Source organism: Borostomias antarcticus (genome assembly GCF_949987555.1).
Source record: "Borostomias antarcticus genome assembly, chromosome: 6".
Lineage (NCBI taxonomy): Eukaryota > Metazoa > Chordata > Actinopteri > Stomiiformes > Stomiidae > Borostomias > Borostomias antarcticus.
Genome location: NC_140239.1, coordinates 11,354,593 through 11,369,728, shown reverse-complemented (window position 1 = coordinate 11,369,728; position 15,136 = coordinate 11,354,593). Strand labels below are relative to the sequence as shown.

General features: G+C 48.1%; 1 protein-coding gene across 1 annotated transcript in view; it reads right to left on the bottom strand.

The window, feature by feature from the left end:
• The window catches only part of znrf3 (zinc and ring finger 3), a 74,941-nt gene that overhangs the window by 26,366 nt on the left and 33,439 nt on the right, over positions 1-15,136 (bottom strand). The window contains exon 2 of the mRNA XM_084439997.1: positions 13,701-13,823. Within this exon, the coding sequence (XP_084296123.1) occupies positions 13,701-13,823 (123 nt within the window). The remainder of the gene's footprint in view (positions 1-13,700; positions 13,824-15,136) is intronic.

The window sequence follows — 15,136 nt, the reverse complement described above, 5'->3', positions numbered from 1 at the left end:
CACTACAACTGAAACACACCTCTAAAAACACTACCGTTCACCACTACACCTGGAACACACCTCTAAAAGCACTACCGTTCACCACTACAACTGAAACACACCTCTAAAAACACTACCGTTCACCACTACACCTGAAACACACCTCTAAAAACACTACCGTTCACCACTACACCTGAAACACCTCTAAAAACACTACCTACCGTTCACAACTACACCTCTAAAAACACTACCGTTCACCACTACACCTGAAACACACCTCTAAAAACACTACCGTTCACCACTACACCTGAAACACCTCTAAAAACACTACTGTTCCCCAGTACACCCTAAAAAACACCTCTAAAAACACTACTGTTCACCACTTCACCTGAAACACACCTCTAAAAACACTACCGTTCACCACTACACCTGAAACACACCTCTAAAAACACTACCGTTCACAACTACACCTGAAACACACCTCTAAAAACACTACCGTTCACCACTACACCTGAAACACACCTCTAAAAACTACCATTCCACTGAGTCCAGAAAAGAAGAGGAGAAGATAGAGGAGCAGGAGGAGGATAAGACAGACAGACGGGAGGGGGAAGAGAAGGAGGCGGAGGAGGATTGAAGCTCCACCAGCTGTATAGTGCACTACTGTATTGAGATAGGAGGGGGTCATTACGGTGAGGGCTAATTAAAGGGCTATTCCACACTGTCATTTTTCTCTAATCTCCCTTTCCCTTGAAGCTGGCCTGGGGGCGGAGTCTCTGCTCGCCTGGAGAGACACGCCTCCTCCTCCCTCTGGTCTGGCTTTGTAATGCTAGATCTATAGTAGAGGAGCTGATGATGACGGTGATGATGATGCTGCTCCCTGAGCAAACAGAGGATCAGGGCAAGACTCAGCCCTACCTAAACTAGAGCGCAGCCCTCCCCTACTCCCCCCCCTCTCCTCCTCCTCCTCCTCTTCCTCCTGCTGCTGAGAGGACTGAGTTCTCATTTCTTGCAGGTGATTGTGGGTGCGGAAGAAGATGGAGGAGAGGGGGAGGAGGAGGTGGTAATGGAGGAAGAGGAGGAGGAGGAGGAGAAGGAGGAGGGGGAAGAGGAGGAGAAGAAGGAGGGGGAAGAGGTGAACCTCTGAGCCAGGGAAACAGGACAGCTAAATCTTTAATTAAACGAACAGGGTTGATAACCCGGCCTTATCAACAGCAGACATCTTAACTGCCAGTCTGAAGTCACCAGTGTGGGGAGGACAGGTGGGGGGGTGGGGGGGTTTGGTGACTGGGTTCAGCTGGTTCGTGAGGAGCACAGGGAGAGCAGGATACCTGGGGAAGGTGATACGGCCTGGGTAGGGAGGAGCAGGTCAGGTTTCCCCAACAGCCTCCTTGGGTGGATAACATCATCATGCCCCAGCCACAACGCCACCCCTCGCCCAGATGTTCTCCAAGCACACCCTCCTCGCCCAGACGTTCTCCAAGCACACCCTCCTCGCCCAGACGTTCTCCAAGCACACCCTCCTCGCCCAGACGTTCTCCAAGCACACCCTCCTCGCCCAGACGTTCTCCAAGCACACCCTCCTCACCCAGACGTTCTCCAAGCACGCACTCCTCGGCCAGACGTTCTCCAAGCACGCACTCCTCGCCCAGACGTTCTCCAAGCACGCACTCCTCGCCCAGACGTTCTCCAAGTACGCCCTGGTCACTATGCCCCCCCCCCCCCCCCACCCACACAGCTACCAGGTGTACCTTCAGTTACCGGCACGCCATGCCAGAAACAGATACCTGCCGCTGAGAGCAGACAGCACGCTGCTGTTGAATGTTAATCCTTACAACAGCTTACTTAAGTCACACCTAGAAACGGTGCATGCGAGCAGGACACATTTGGTGTTGTTGTCATTCGTTAGGTCGAGAGCTTCACGCCAGTCCAAATCCTGTGTTTCTGTGACCTTCCTCCCATATCGAGATACGGACGTTTCATTTTCAAAAAGATGAATGGGGGTGAATGGGCGGCTGTGTTTGGGCGGCCCGTGGATCCCCCCCGTGGTTCTGATCAGCTCCGTGGGTGCTAATTCGGCCCCTGCTACGTCCCTCCCCCGAGTTTGATGAAAATCGGTCTGGTAGTTTGTGCATAATCCTGCTAACGGACAAATAAATAAACCAACACATGCCGCTGAAAACATTACCTATGTAATGATAATGGTAATGATGCATCCGAAATTTGCTACTGCCTAGCTGTAAGTATGGTAACCAGGATCAATCGGTGGCTCTGAGTCGGCCATCTTTGACCTGACCTAAATGAGTCACGAGTAGCTTCCCACCTCTGGTACAACAAACTGGACTGGACTGACAACACTGAGGCCCTCTTCAGGAAAGAACAGAGCAGACTGTTCTTCCTCAGGAGGCTCAGGTCCTTCGATGTGTGTAGCAGACTGCCCCGGATGTTCTACCAGTCTGTGGTAGCAGCACACCGTTGCCGTGGCCTGCTGGGGAAGCAACACCAGGTCTGGGGAGACAAACAAACTGAACAAGCTAGTGAGGCGGGCCGACTCCATCGTTGGGCAACAACTGGACAGCCTGGAATCTGGCAGAGAGGAGGATGAGGGACAAACTGGAGTCTATCCTAGACAACCACTCCCACCCCCTCCATGGTGAGCTGTGGCAGATAGGGAGCACCTTCAGCCACAAGCTCCTCCCACCCAGGTGCAACACAGAGCGGATCAGATGTTCCTTTGTGCCAGCAGCCATCATACTGTATAACAGTGCCTGAGCATTCCTGAGTGTTGTGGAGGTGTGCATGTATGTATATATATATATGAGTATTACTATACACATCTATACAGTCTGGATGTATGTACTGTATGTAAATATATATTCTATAATTTACACATGCTCTATGTATGGATGTTTATCCCTTGTTCTTTTAATGCTTATTCACTACTATGTATTCTGTATTCTGCATTTCCAACCCTTTTCTCTTATTTTCCTCTGCTGAAATGCTAAATTTCCTCCTACAGGAATTATTAAAGTTCATATACAGTATATCTGGTGTTATATACAGAAGGCACAGACACACACACACGCATGTGCACACACACACACACACACACACACACACACACACACACACACACACACACACACACACACACACACACACACACACACACACACACACACACACACACACACACACAGGCTTGGATGGAACAGTGGACCAGAGCAGGTGCTTCAGAGGGGGTGTGGGAGGGATGAGTGGGCGATCTTGTCTGATCTCCTCAGATCTAAGCAGCTACTGGTTCACCAGTTATTTCTGGCTAAGAGACAAATACAACTTTCAAAGTTCATGTGCAGAACATATTCCTGCAAAACCTACCTAACTAGTCTACCACAGATAAAACCTACCAGAGCTGTGTATCTACCACAGATAAAACCTACCAGAGCTGTGTATCTACCACAGATAAAACCTACCAGAGCTGTGTATCTACCACAGATAAAACCTACCAGAGCTGTGTATCTACCACAGATAAAACCTTCCAGAGCTGTGTATCTAACACAGATAAAACTTACCAGAGCTGTGCATCTACCACAGATAAAACCTACCAGAGCTGTGCATCTACCACAGATAAAACCTACCAGAGCTGTCTACCACAGATAAAACCTACCAGAGCTGTGTCTACCACAGATAAAACCTACCAGAGCTGTGTGTCTACCACAGATAAAACCTACCAGAGCTGTGTCTACCACAGATAAAACCTACCAGAGCTGTGTCTACCACAGATAAAACCTACCAGAGCTGTCTACCACAGATAAAACCTACCAGAGCTGTGTGTCTACCACAGATAAAACAGAGCTGTGTCTATAGAACCACAGGTAAAACCTACCAGAGCTGTCTCCAGTTCTACTTCCTAACCCTAACCCTAGACCACAGCTGTGTTTCAGACCCCACTATGCGAGAGGCCGTCGAGGAATTGATCTGAAATAAATCAATGTAGAATAAAGAGAAGAGAGAACTCCCTCCGCTTTCTTCTCCTCCCCTTTCATTCTCCCTCCCTCCCTCCCTCCCTCCCTCCCTCCCTCCCTCCCTCCCTCCGGCCCTGAGTCTTGCTCTATTCCCCCCCTCATCCCCCCGTCTTAAGTCCCCAGGGCTCCTTTCTTCTCTGTGTTAAATAGCGACCCGAGCTGTGAAGTCTAATAATGGTCATTTTGCCTCCCATTGAACCCTGGGTAATTCTGCCCTGCCGACGGCTCACTTTGAGCCACATGACACAAGGAGCTTCCCAGTGACCATGGCAACCAACTCAGTGGGATCTCTGGGCACTGTGAGGAGGTGATTTAGGAGGGGGAGGCGGGGGGAGGCCGGGTCTGCCGACCACCAAAAAACAATAACCGCCACGACGGGTGGAATCGTCCAATGGGGAGAGGCCGATCCTCGCTAGGGGGATGTTTGGTGACAGACACCCCACCAGGAAGGGAGATGATATCAGCGAGCGGAGGAGTACACAAACATGTAAGGAGAGAAGAGGACGCAGGCCTCTGGACGCTCCATGCTTCACAAGCTTTTTTTTCTCTCTTATTCTCTCTCTTTGTCTCAGCCCCCTCCTCCTCCTCCTCCTCTTTTCTTCTCTTTCTCTCGACCCCCCTCCTTCTTCTCCTCCTCCTTCTCTCTTCTCTCTCTCTCACTCTCCCCTCCTATTTTCTCTGTGTCTATCCCTGCCGTCATGGTGTGGCAGTGTTTGTGTGATGTGCACAGAGAGGGGGGGGGGGGGGGGGGGTAGTGAGGGAGGGAGGGAGAAAGGGAGAAAGGGAGGTAGAGAGGATGATGATGATGAGGTTTGGTAGATCAACCTTGTTACAGACTGTCCTCTATCTGGATCAGGTCCATGCTGTTACAGACTGTCCTCTATCTGGATCAAGTCCATGCTGTTACAGACTGTCATATACTGTACTGTATATGGATCAGGTCCATGCTGTTACAGACTGTCCTATGATTCAGATTTAGCTGTTAAGATACTGTCCTACATCTGAACCAGATCCAAGCTGTTAGAGACTGTGCTACAGTTGTGATCAAATGTTTACATACAATTGTAAAGAATATGTATCATGTCAAGGCAGTCTTGAGTTTCCAATAATTTCTACAACTCTTATTTTTCTGTGATAGAGTGATTGGAGCACATCTTTGTTACACAAAATCATGACGTTTGTTTCTTTTATGAATTTATTATGGGTCTACTGAAAATGTGGTCAAATCTGCTGGGTCAAAAAAATACAAACTGCAATGTTAATATTTGGTTACAAGTCCCTTGGCCATTTTCACCTCTATTAGACGCTTTTGGTAGCCATCCACAAGCTTCTGGCAAGCTTCTGGTTGAACCTCTGACCACTCCTCTTGACAGAATCCGTGCAGTTCAGCTAAATGTTTTGGCTTTCTGACATGGACTTGTTTCTTCAGCACTGTCCACATGTTCTTGATGGGGTTTAAGTCAGGACTTTGGGAGGGCCATTCTAAAACCTTAATTCTAGCCTGATTTAGCCATTCCTTTGTCACTTTTGATGTGTGTTTGGGGTCATTGTCCTGTTGGAACACCCAACTGCTCCAAGTCCCAACCTTCTGGCTGATGATTTTACTTTCTGTAAAGCACCAGTTCCATTGGCAGCATAACAGGCTCAGAGCATACTACTACCACCACCATGCTTGACGGGAGGCATGGTGTTCTTGGGGTTAAAAGCCTTACCTTCTCTCCTCCAAACATATTCCTGGTCATTATGGCCAAAAGCTCAATTTTTGTTTCATCTGACCACAGCACTTTCCTCCAGAAGGCCTTTTCTTTGTCCATGTGATCAGCAGCAAACTTCAGTCAGGCCTTAAAGATCTAAACACATTGAATATATGTAGTTTACAAGGAACTTACTGTAAACAAAACCAGAAATTATAATTATTTTTATAAACTGAGTTCAATAAACTGAATGTGGTGGTCACCAGCTGTAGTCAATCATAATCACTTACAAGACATTAAGAGGCCATGCCACAAAGCTAATTTGATTGACACAACTTTGTACATCACCAAAATTGATAATTAATGTTGCTGTATGTATATTTTTGACCCAGCAGATTTGGTCACATTTTCTGTAGAAAAAAATTGAAAATGATGAAAATGATTTATTCAGACGTTTCTGATTAGCGGTCTTTACCAAATTCTTTTCTCCAAGACTATGGTGTGCATTTTCTCCTTTTTCCTTTTCCTCCCACATTTTCAATAGACCGATAATAATTCCTAAAAGAACCAAACTTCATGAATGTTTTTTGTAACAAAAGAAGTATGTGCTCAAATCACTCTATGACAGAAATATAAGAGTTGTAGAAATTATTGGAAACTCAAGATTGCCATGACATGCATGTTCTTACTGTAGCAAGTGTATGTAAACTTTTGACCACAACTGCATATCAGAACCAGTTGCACTCTCTGCATGCCTGGCATATAATCCCTCACTAAAGGAAATAGTAACTACTTTATCACAAGCATTTCTATACCTCAAACACCATATATAGCCATCAACAACTAACCCCTCGACCAAAAGCCAACACTACAGTTTCATCATTACCGTTTCAGTACCCCAGTTTAAGCACAACCGTTTCAGAACCACGGTTTCAGAACTAGTTTCAGAACTAGTTTCAGAACTACAGTTTCATCACAACAGTTTCAGGACTAGAGTTTCATTACAAGTTTCAGAACTACAGTTTCAGAACTACTGTTTCATCACGACAGTTTCAGAAATACAGTTTCAGAACTAGTTTCAGAACTACAGTTTGAGAGCTGCAGTTTCAGAACTACAGTCTCATGACTACACTATACGCAACTGTTTCAGTAACACAGTTAAGAACTACAGTTTCAGCATGACAGCGTCATTAGGGTGCTGAGAGCAGGCTGAAATCATGCCCCCAAGCCCTGGGCTGTGTTTAAACATTGAATAGAATATGCTGGAAGCAAAGATGGGAGAAAATTGTTCTGGTGACAATCTCCTCAAGATGTTCTGTCGATACGCACACCAATCAGACCAGCAGTGGTGTTGTTGGGAGTAAAAAGCTCCGACTGCTCAGCATCATCATGGGTAATCAATCTGCCTCGAGGCTTCACATGTTCTCTGTGATCATTCATCATACGCCCAGAACTACTGTTCTACACTGAAGAGAAAACTAGAGAGGGGAGAGCAAGAGAGAGAAAGAGAGAGAGAGAGAGAGAGAGAGAGAGAGAGAAAGAAAGATAACCAATACGAAATCAAAGTTTACCTCATCTTCCAGGCCATTGGGTTCATCCTACCCAGAAAGATAAACACACACACGCACGCACGCACGTGCTCCAAGGCCAACATGAAAGTGGGTGTACATCAGATCTGGTGCCAGGATGAGCCCTATAAAACACAATGGTACCTGTATTACAACTCTTTCAGTGGCAGAGCTACAGCACTGGCATGGCACTGGCCTTGGCATCAACTCTGACAACACCTTCCCCAGGTCAGGAGCTGTCAGCGAGTGTGTATGTGTGTATGTGTGTGTGTGAATACTGTATATACTGTAGCACCAGAGGGGAGAAATGTTAGTCTCCCCACACAGGCTCTGGGCCGTACCCTCGTCTGTCTGCTGCTGTTCTCCGTACCTCAACCTCACACTCGTCTGTCTGCTGCTGTTCTCTCTCTCTCTTTCATCTCTCTGTCCTTCTTTACATCTCTGTCTCTAACCCCTCACCCCCCCCCCTCCATCCCTCTCCCCCAGTCCTGGCAGTGAGGCCAGACACAGTCAGCTTCCAAACGCCACTTAGCTCTAAGGAGGAGCAGCTGTTTGGCGAGCCTGACCGACGGGCGATGCCAACTATGGGGGCAGAGAGAAGAGAGTCGGGAGCTCATCTGGTCACTGGGCACAGAGGTCTGTATGGCCAAGCGTAGTGTGTGTGTGTGTGTGTGTGTGTGTGTGTGTGTGTGTGTGTGTGGAGAGGCAGGGGTTGAAAGCTCAAGAGATGTTTCTGGTAAAGAGTATATGAGCCGGCAGCGCCAGTCTGGTGTTGGCTGGAGGTTTCTCACAGGAAGGTTTGGGACCTGCTGTGCTCTACAGACCTTCCGTTGACGTCATCACCGCTCGCTGCTGTCGTACTGTTGACATACCGCAGCAGCTGTCAACTAACTAGGGACGAGTGACCGCCTAGGTGACACTAGAGACGGGTGACCGCCTAGGTGACACTAGAGACGGGTGACCGCCTAGGTGACAGTAGCACTCGCGGACGCTTGCCAACTTCCCTTCGGGGATAAATAAAGTTGATATCCATCTAAGCGTTTTTACTGCGTAAGTTGAGATCTGGTGACAGGTTTAGAGCTCTCCCAGTCCTCTCTCTGCTAGCTAGCGCTGTGGAGCTATCTAGCTAACCTAGCTCATCTGGGTGCAGCTAACCTATCTAAGAGATGCATACAGTAGCTCTTCACCGCGGACCTCTTCCTCTCCACCAAAGTGGAGGGGAGAAAGGTATCCCTGGTCCCAGATGATCTAGGTGAGCTAGATGCCTATACGGTATCATCAGTGTGGACTACCAACCCCTGCCTCCTGGGGCTAATACAATGACGGCAGCACGCCTTTTTACTGTCCTGAATAGGCTATGTCCCCCGCCCTGTTAGATGTGGTGGTGGCAGCGAATATTGGGTGAAATAAATATCTTTCTTGCTCTACGTCGGTGGTCAAGATATTTTATTTCATGGATGAACTGTTAGCTTCTCGTGGTATGCCGTTGTGGGCCAATCACTATAGCCTAGGGCACAGCTAATCGGCCTGGTAGGAGAGTAACTAGTACTCATAGGCGATTTCACCCTCTGAGGGGGGGCAACATTTTGACGTGAGAAAAAATAAACAGTTCTGCCGTCCCGTCCCGTCCCATCTATTTACAAAGAATGCCAGTTGTGAACAGTCCTATGCTAATAAGAAATCCGTATGACAATTCAATATGCACAATGCATCAAACTTCATCTAGACACCACAAGCATGTCAATATGACTTTATGACCGAGCACTAGGCCATACCCAACATCACAACATCAAACTGCAACTGTGCACGTAGCATAGCAGTGAGTGTAGGCTATCACACACACAGGCAGTCCTGCAGCCTTCGAAATAGGTCATTTCGAGTGGTAGCCTAGTTTAAGTAATAAATACACTTTTAAAATAAATGATGACCTAACACAAACTAATACAAACCACAATTATGTATTTAATAATAAATGTGTTAATTAGTATAAAAAATAAAAATAAAATATTATTTTATTTATTATTTTTTCTTCTTTTTTTTTTTTAAGAATTTGAGCAGAGTTGGGCTGGCCAATCGGGGGGGGGCACTTGCCCCCACTGCCCCCCATATAAAATCGCCCATGCTAGTACTAGTGTTGGTTTTGTATGGATCCACACCTCTAATCAAATGTTATTTTCTCTTCATATTGTGATGAAGCCATATACTGTGCTCAGCTAAATTAGCACACTAGGCGCGGCAGCCCCCAGTGTTAACATCAACATTATGGTCACGGGTAGCTGCTTCTGGGGTTTCCGAATAAGGTCTATAGTGCAGCGATGAAGGGTTTAGGGCTGTGTTTCAGGGTGCAGATATGATGTTTCAGGGTGCAGATATGATGTTTCAGGGTGTAGATATGATGTTTCAGGGTGTAGATATGATGTTTCAGGGTGCAGATATGATGTTTCAGGGTGTAGATATGATGTTTCAGGGTGAAGATATGATGTTTCAGGGTGTAGATATGATGTTTCAGGGTGTAGATATGATGTTTCAGGGTGTGGATATGATGTTTCAGGGTGCAGATATGATGTTTCAGGGTGTAGATATGATGTTTCAGGGTGTAGATATGATGTTTCAGGGTGTAGATATGATGTTTCAGGGTGCAGATATGAAGGATTTAGAGCTGTTTCAGAGTGTAGATATAAAGGTTTTAGGGGTGTGTTTCAGGGTGTAGATATGAAGGTTTTAGGGGTGTGTTTCAGGGGTTTATGGGTGTGTTTCAGGGTGTAGATATGAAGGTTTTAGGGGTGTGTTTCAGGGGTTTATGGGTGTGTTTCAGGGTGTAGATATGAAGGTTTTAGGGGTGTGTTTCAGGCCTGGTTCTTGGTCAGCAGAGAGACTATCCATGACTAACACAGTGTTTGGAACCTGCTAGTGTGCCAGCGCGATCTCTACAGGTCAAGGGTCACAGTTAGGGTCAAGGCCCTGTCCAGGAATAGGGAGGAGTGTGTGTGTGTGTGTGTGTGCGCGTGTGTGTGTATGTGTATGAAAAGGAAAGCCCTCATGCTGAGGCCTGTGCGACCGACAGATCCTCCACTTGAAAGTGGAGATATCATGCTGGCACGGTCACACAGGGCCAGCGGAGCCAACGCTGCCCCATGGCACGACTACATGGTTCTCCAGGGGGGAGAACCAATCCATGTGCCCTTATCTCTGTATAAATAAGATCAAGTCAAATGTAAAACACACATCCTCTATGCAACAGAACAATGCACTGTATTAAAGTGCATCACAACAACAACAACAACAATCAACAACAACAACAACAACGACAACAACAACGACAACAACATTACACTAAAGAAACATGTCTGGAAAACATCTAAACCTTCAGAGGCCTGTTACTGTTACTAGCTCTTTCCCAACCTTCCCAACCCTGTGGCAACCTCAACAACACAGGAACATCCATGAAAACCTCCAACCGAAACCCTTTCACTAATATGCTACAGTGCACTGACCGGGAGGGACTAACCGCTTTAGACTAAGTAAGTGATATTTAATTAGGTAGGTGTCTCCCAATCTGCCCCCTGGCTTTCCACGTCCCAGGAGAGCGGCTCTCCATGTGGCAGCATGCGGGGATGGTGGGGGGGGGGGTCAGAGGTCAACAGCCCTGAGGCTTTCACAGGAACCAGGCAGGAAGAGGCGGAAAAAACTGTGTACATTTTGTGGACTTGCAAGCTCTCTGCTGAGGCCTGCACACGCAACTTCAGAGGCTTGTATGACCCCCCCCCCCAAACCCTTCTCTTCCTTCCTTCCTTCCTTCCTTCCTTCCTTCCTTCCTTCCTTCCTTCCTTCCTTCCTTCCTTCCTTCCTTCCATCTCCCTAACCCTCCCTCCTCGTATCCTTCTCTAAACCTCACCTACTCATCCCTCTCTGTTCTTCAACCTCTTCCTGTCAGGGCGGCTGCCGGCAAAGATGGCCACCGTCTCTAGTTTCTAGGAATTCTAGGAGATTTTAACTCACGATGACGGAATCGCAGATTGGATCGTGATTAATTCTAGCTCCGGCTCGGGTCCCAGCGTAAACACATGCTTTTGTTGATTTACCCACAATGCCCCTGAACACCAGAGCCCGTCCCACAGGCAGACAGGCCCAGGAGGAGATGGGGTCCAGACAGAGAGGAGGGTCCGGGGTTTAGAGAGAACAGACGGCCCGCAGCGCGAGGTTCAGACAGGGGGCAGTGGGGGGCAGATGGGGGATTTGGGGGGCGGGTCTGGGGGAAGTGGGGTCAGTCTGGGCGTGAGGGGCTCAACCACGCTAGTAGGGGTTGGCACAGGAAGGGGCACAGTGGGCAGAGACAACCGTCTGGCCAAGCAGAAGTGGCCCAGCGCCCCGACGGGGGGTCTGTCAAGATGCAACAATAGCCCCCACCCTCCCCCCCACCCCCACCCCCCTCTCTAATTATAGATCTGGCTCTCGAACCAGGAAGTTCCCCTCCCTGTTTTTGCCAAGTGTTCTAATGAGGTGACGGCCTGTCATGCTGGCTCCATCACTTCCACAACAACACTGCACCCGGACACTGCTCCAAACCAAAAATGCCCCCCCCCCTCCGCCTTTTACCAGAGCAAAACAACCCTGCTAACGCTCAAATGCTAACTCCCAAGCTAGAATAAACATCCGGCGCCTTAATGCTCCTAAAACACCCTGCACAGACATCATCATGCAGACAGTACAGAGGAATAAAATTGACCTCGGAGAGAAGAGTACCTATTAAGAGTATCTATTAGAGTAACTATTTAGAGGCGCACTTGAGAAAGATGCTCCTTAGTGGTTGAGTGCTGCTCTGTGTGCAACGTCACGTGAACCGTGAAAGGCTAGCTAGGCTAGCTAGTGCTAACCGTCTCAGGAGAAAGTATACTATTAGCATGTCTACACAGCACAAAAGGTTCCTTAAATTATGAATGGCTGTCCTCCTTCTGTCAGCAGAGAGAGACACACACACACACACACACACACACACACACACACACACACACACACACACACACACACACACACACACACACATACACCATAACTAAGGACGCCGGTGCAACCCATTAGGAAAAAACACTTCATTAAAGCATGAAAACATACCACTCTGCATCTCTAAAGGGGACTGGTGAAGAAGGAGAGGGAAGGAGAGAGAGAGGGAGGGAGGGAGAGAGAGAGAGAGGGAGAGAGAGAGAGAGAGGGAGGGAGGGAGGGAGAGGTGAGGTGAGAGACAAGAGAGGGATTCAGTCGTTCTTCATCCCATCATTCCCTCGGAGCCAGTAGAGGTGAAAAAAAAAAAAATAGAACCAGCCTAGTGTGAGCAGTTGCCTCGGCAACTGCAGGGGATCACAGATAAATAACACCAACAATGTTTTAATTACTAAGGAGAGTGAGAGAGAGAGAAAGAGAGAGAGAATGAGAGAGAGAGAGAGAGAATGAGGGAGAGAGAGAGAAAATGAGAGAGAGAGAGGGCAAGAGAAAGAGAGAGAGAGGGTAAGAGAAGAGAGAGTAAGAGAAAGAGAGAGTAAGAGAAAGAGAAAGAGAGAGAGGGAGAGAAAGACAGAGAGAGAGGGAGAGAAAGAGAGAGAGAGAGAGAGAGAGAGAGAGAGAGAGAGAGAAAGGGTAAACTGCTAAACTGTCTCTGTCTGTGCTGTTCAGATCTCTCCCCAGGTGTGGAGGAGATCTCTTGATGCGGCATCTGGATCAGGCGCCTGTATGGAGGGGATCAGCTCAGCTCAGCTCAGCTCGCCAACATCAACACCCAGTCCCTGAGTCCCCAAGTCCCAGAGTCCCTGTCCATCCTGCTCTCACCATCCCACCATCTCCCTGCTCAGAAACCCTCCTGCTTGATGGCCGTGCCCCTCCCTGCCCTCAGCGTCCAGCAGCTGGCCTCCGCAGCCTCCTCCTGGCCTCCACCTGGCCTCCACAGCCTCCTCCTGGCCACATCCTCCTCAAGGGCTCCACAGCAGTAGTCCAAACACCGTCCACCCTCCTTCTTCAGAGAGACAACCCCCCCCCCCAACAGAAGGTCTAGAGCAAGTAGGGTGGCAAAATCTGGGAATATTCGCAAGGAATTTATGGAAATTTACATGAAGAAACTGGAAAACAGAATTTATTCCCGTTAATTCCCATAAATATCCAGTTTATTCCCGTCAATACCCATTCATTCATGGTGACTATTCCTGGAATTTTGCAACCCTAACAGGCAGACTCGGACAGAGAGACAGAGACAAGGAGAGGGAGGGAGGGAGAGAGAGAGAGAGAGAGAGAGAGAGAGAGAGAGACAGAGAGAGAGAGAGAGAGAGAGAGAGAGAGATAGGAGACAGCGAGAGAGAGAGGGAGAGAGAGAGAGAGAGGGAGAGAGAGATAGGAGAGAGCGAGAGAGAGAGTTCTGGTGAGTACCATTGTGGTTCTGGTTGCATTACCTTTCCCAGGACAGTGAGGCAGCTGGGGTCCAGTTCCGGCTGCTCCAGCTTGACCACGCCCACCCAGCCGTACTCGTACAGGTCCTCCTCGTCGTTGTTGTTGCACAGGCCCAGCGGGTGCATCTGGAAGAGCACAGCATAGGGTTAGCACAGGGCTAGCACAGGGTTAGCACAGGGCTAGCACAGGGTTAGCACAGGGCTAGCACAGGGTTAACATAGGATTAGCCCAGGGTTAACACAAGGTTAGCACCACAGAGATGGTTAACACAGGGTTAACTCCAGAGAGATGGTTAACACAGGGTTATAACACCACAGACGATTCTTTCATACTTTTATCCCCAGTACATTATTTTAAGCGTTTGTTGACGCTAAGACACCTTTATGTTCTAAAGTAAACTGTAGGATAATGTCACAGAGGGCTGGTCAGTAAACTGTAATAGCATTGGTAAAGTAATGGAATAGCATCCATCCCTCCCTCCCTCCCTCCCTCCCTCCCTCCCTCCCTCCCTCCCTCCATCGTTGGTCAGTTATGACAGCAGTGCCATGGAGTCAATCGTATCTAGTCCATGCAAAAAACAACAACAACAGGACCATTATTACATCAGAACTCTCAGCGCGCTCAGGTCACACGGCCGGTATCCATCCGTCTGCATTCCTCCCTGACATGCGGAGGGAAACCACGTGTGACGGTTCAGTGTGTCGCAACACCCGGCTACGTGCCTCGCCACATGAAAGGGCCCAGGTTGCGGGGGGCTAGTCTCTGCTGGATACCCCCCCCCCCCCAACCATTAGCTGATAATCCACTTGTCACCTATTTTCTCTAGCGAACGGTAGAAAGCACACGGTGAGAGCCTCGGAGTGGGGAATGTGAGCAGCGCCATGCTGAATCACTCCACTCATCGACAGTTCATGATGCAGAGTTGGTATCTGCTCAGATGGACTCAGGAAGTTACAAACGAGCATTGGGCTCGTTGAAAGAGACGGCTGGGTTACTGCAGGCTCACCTCCTCCTACCTGCGACCTGTTACAGGGATTATTATTATCATGACGGCCCTGTTTATGCTATATATAAACTATATCAAGTTGATTAAAGGGATGGTAAGACCAGCTTAGCTGCTTCACATTTCAACGCATTTAAAGGGATTGTCATTCACATCATTTATTGTACTGTGTATTTGCAGAGAGCCCACAGTTCAGTCTGGATGGATGGATGGATGAACATATTCTATATTTCACACATGCTGTATGTAAGTACTCCATGATTTGACTATGCTACTATGCATATTCTGTAGTGTATTTCCAACCTTTTCTGTTATTTCCAACTACTGAAACACCAAATTTCCTCCAAGGGGGGTTATTAAAGTGTATATATATATCCATCTACTGTGTGTTTGGCAGAGAGGCCAGGGTTCTGTAACATACAGTAGGTCTGTAGA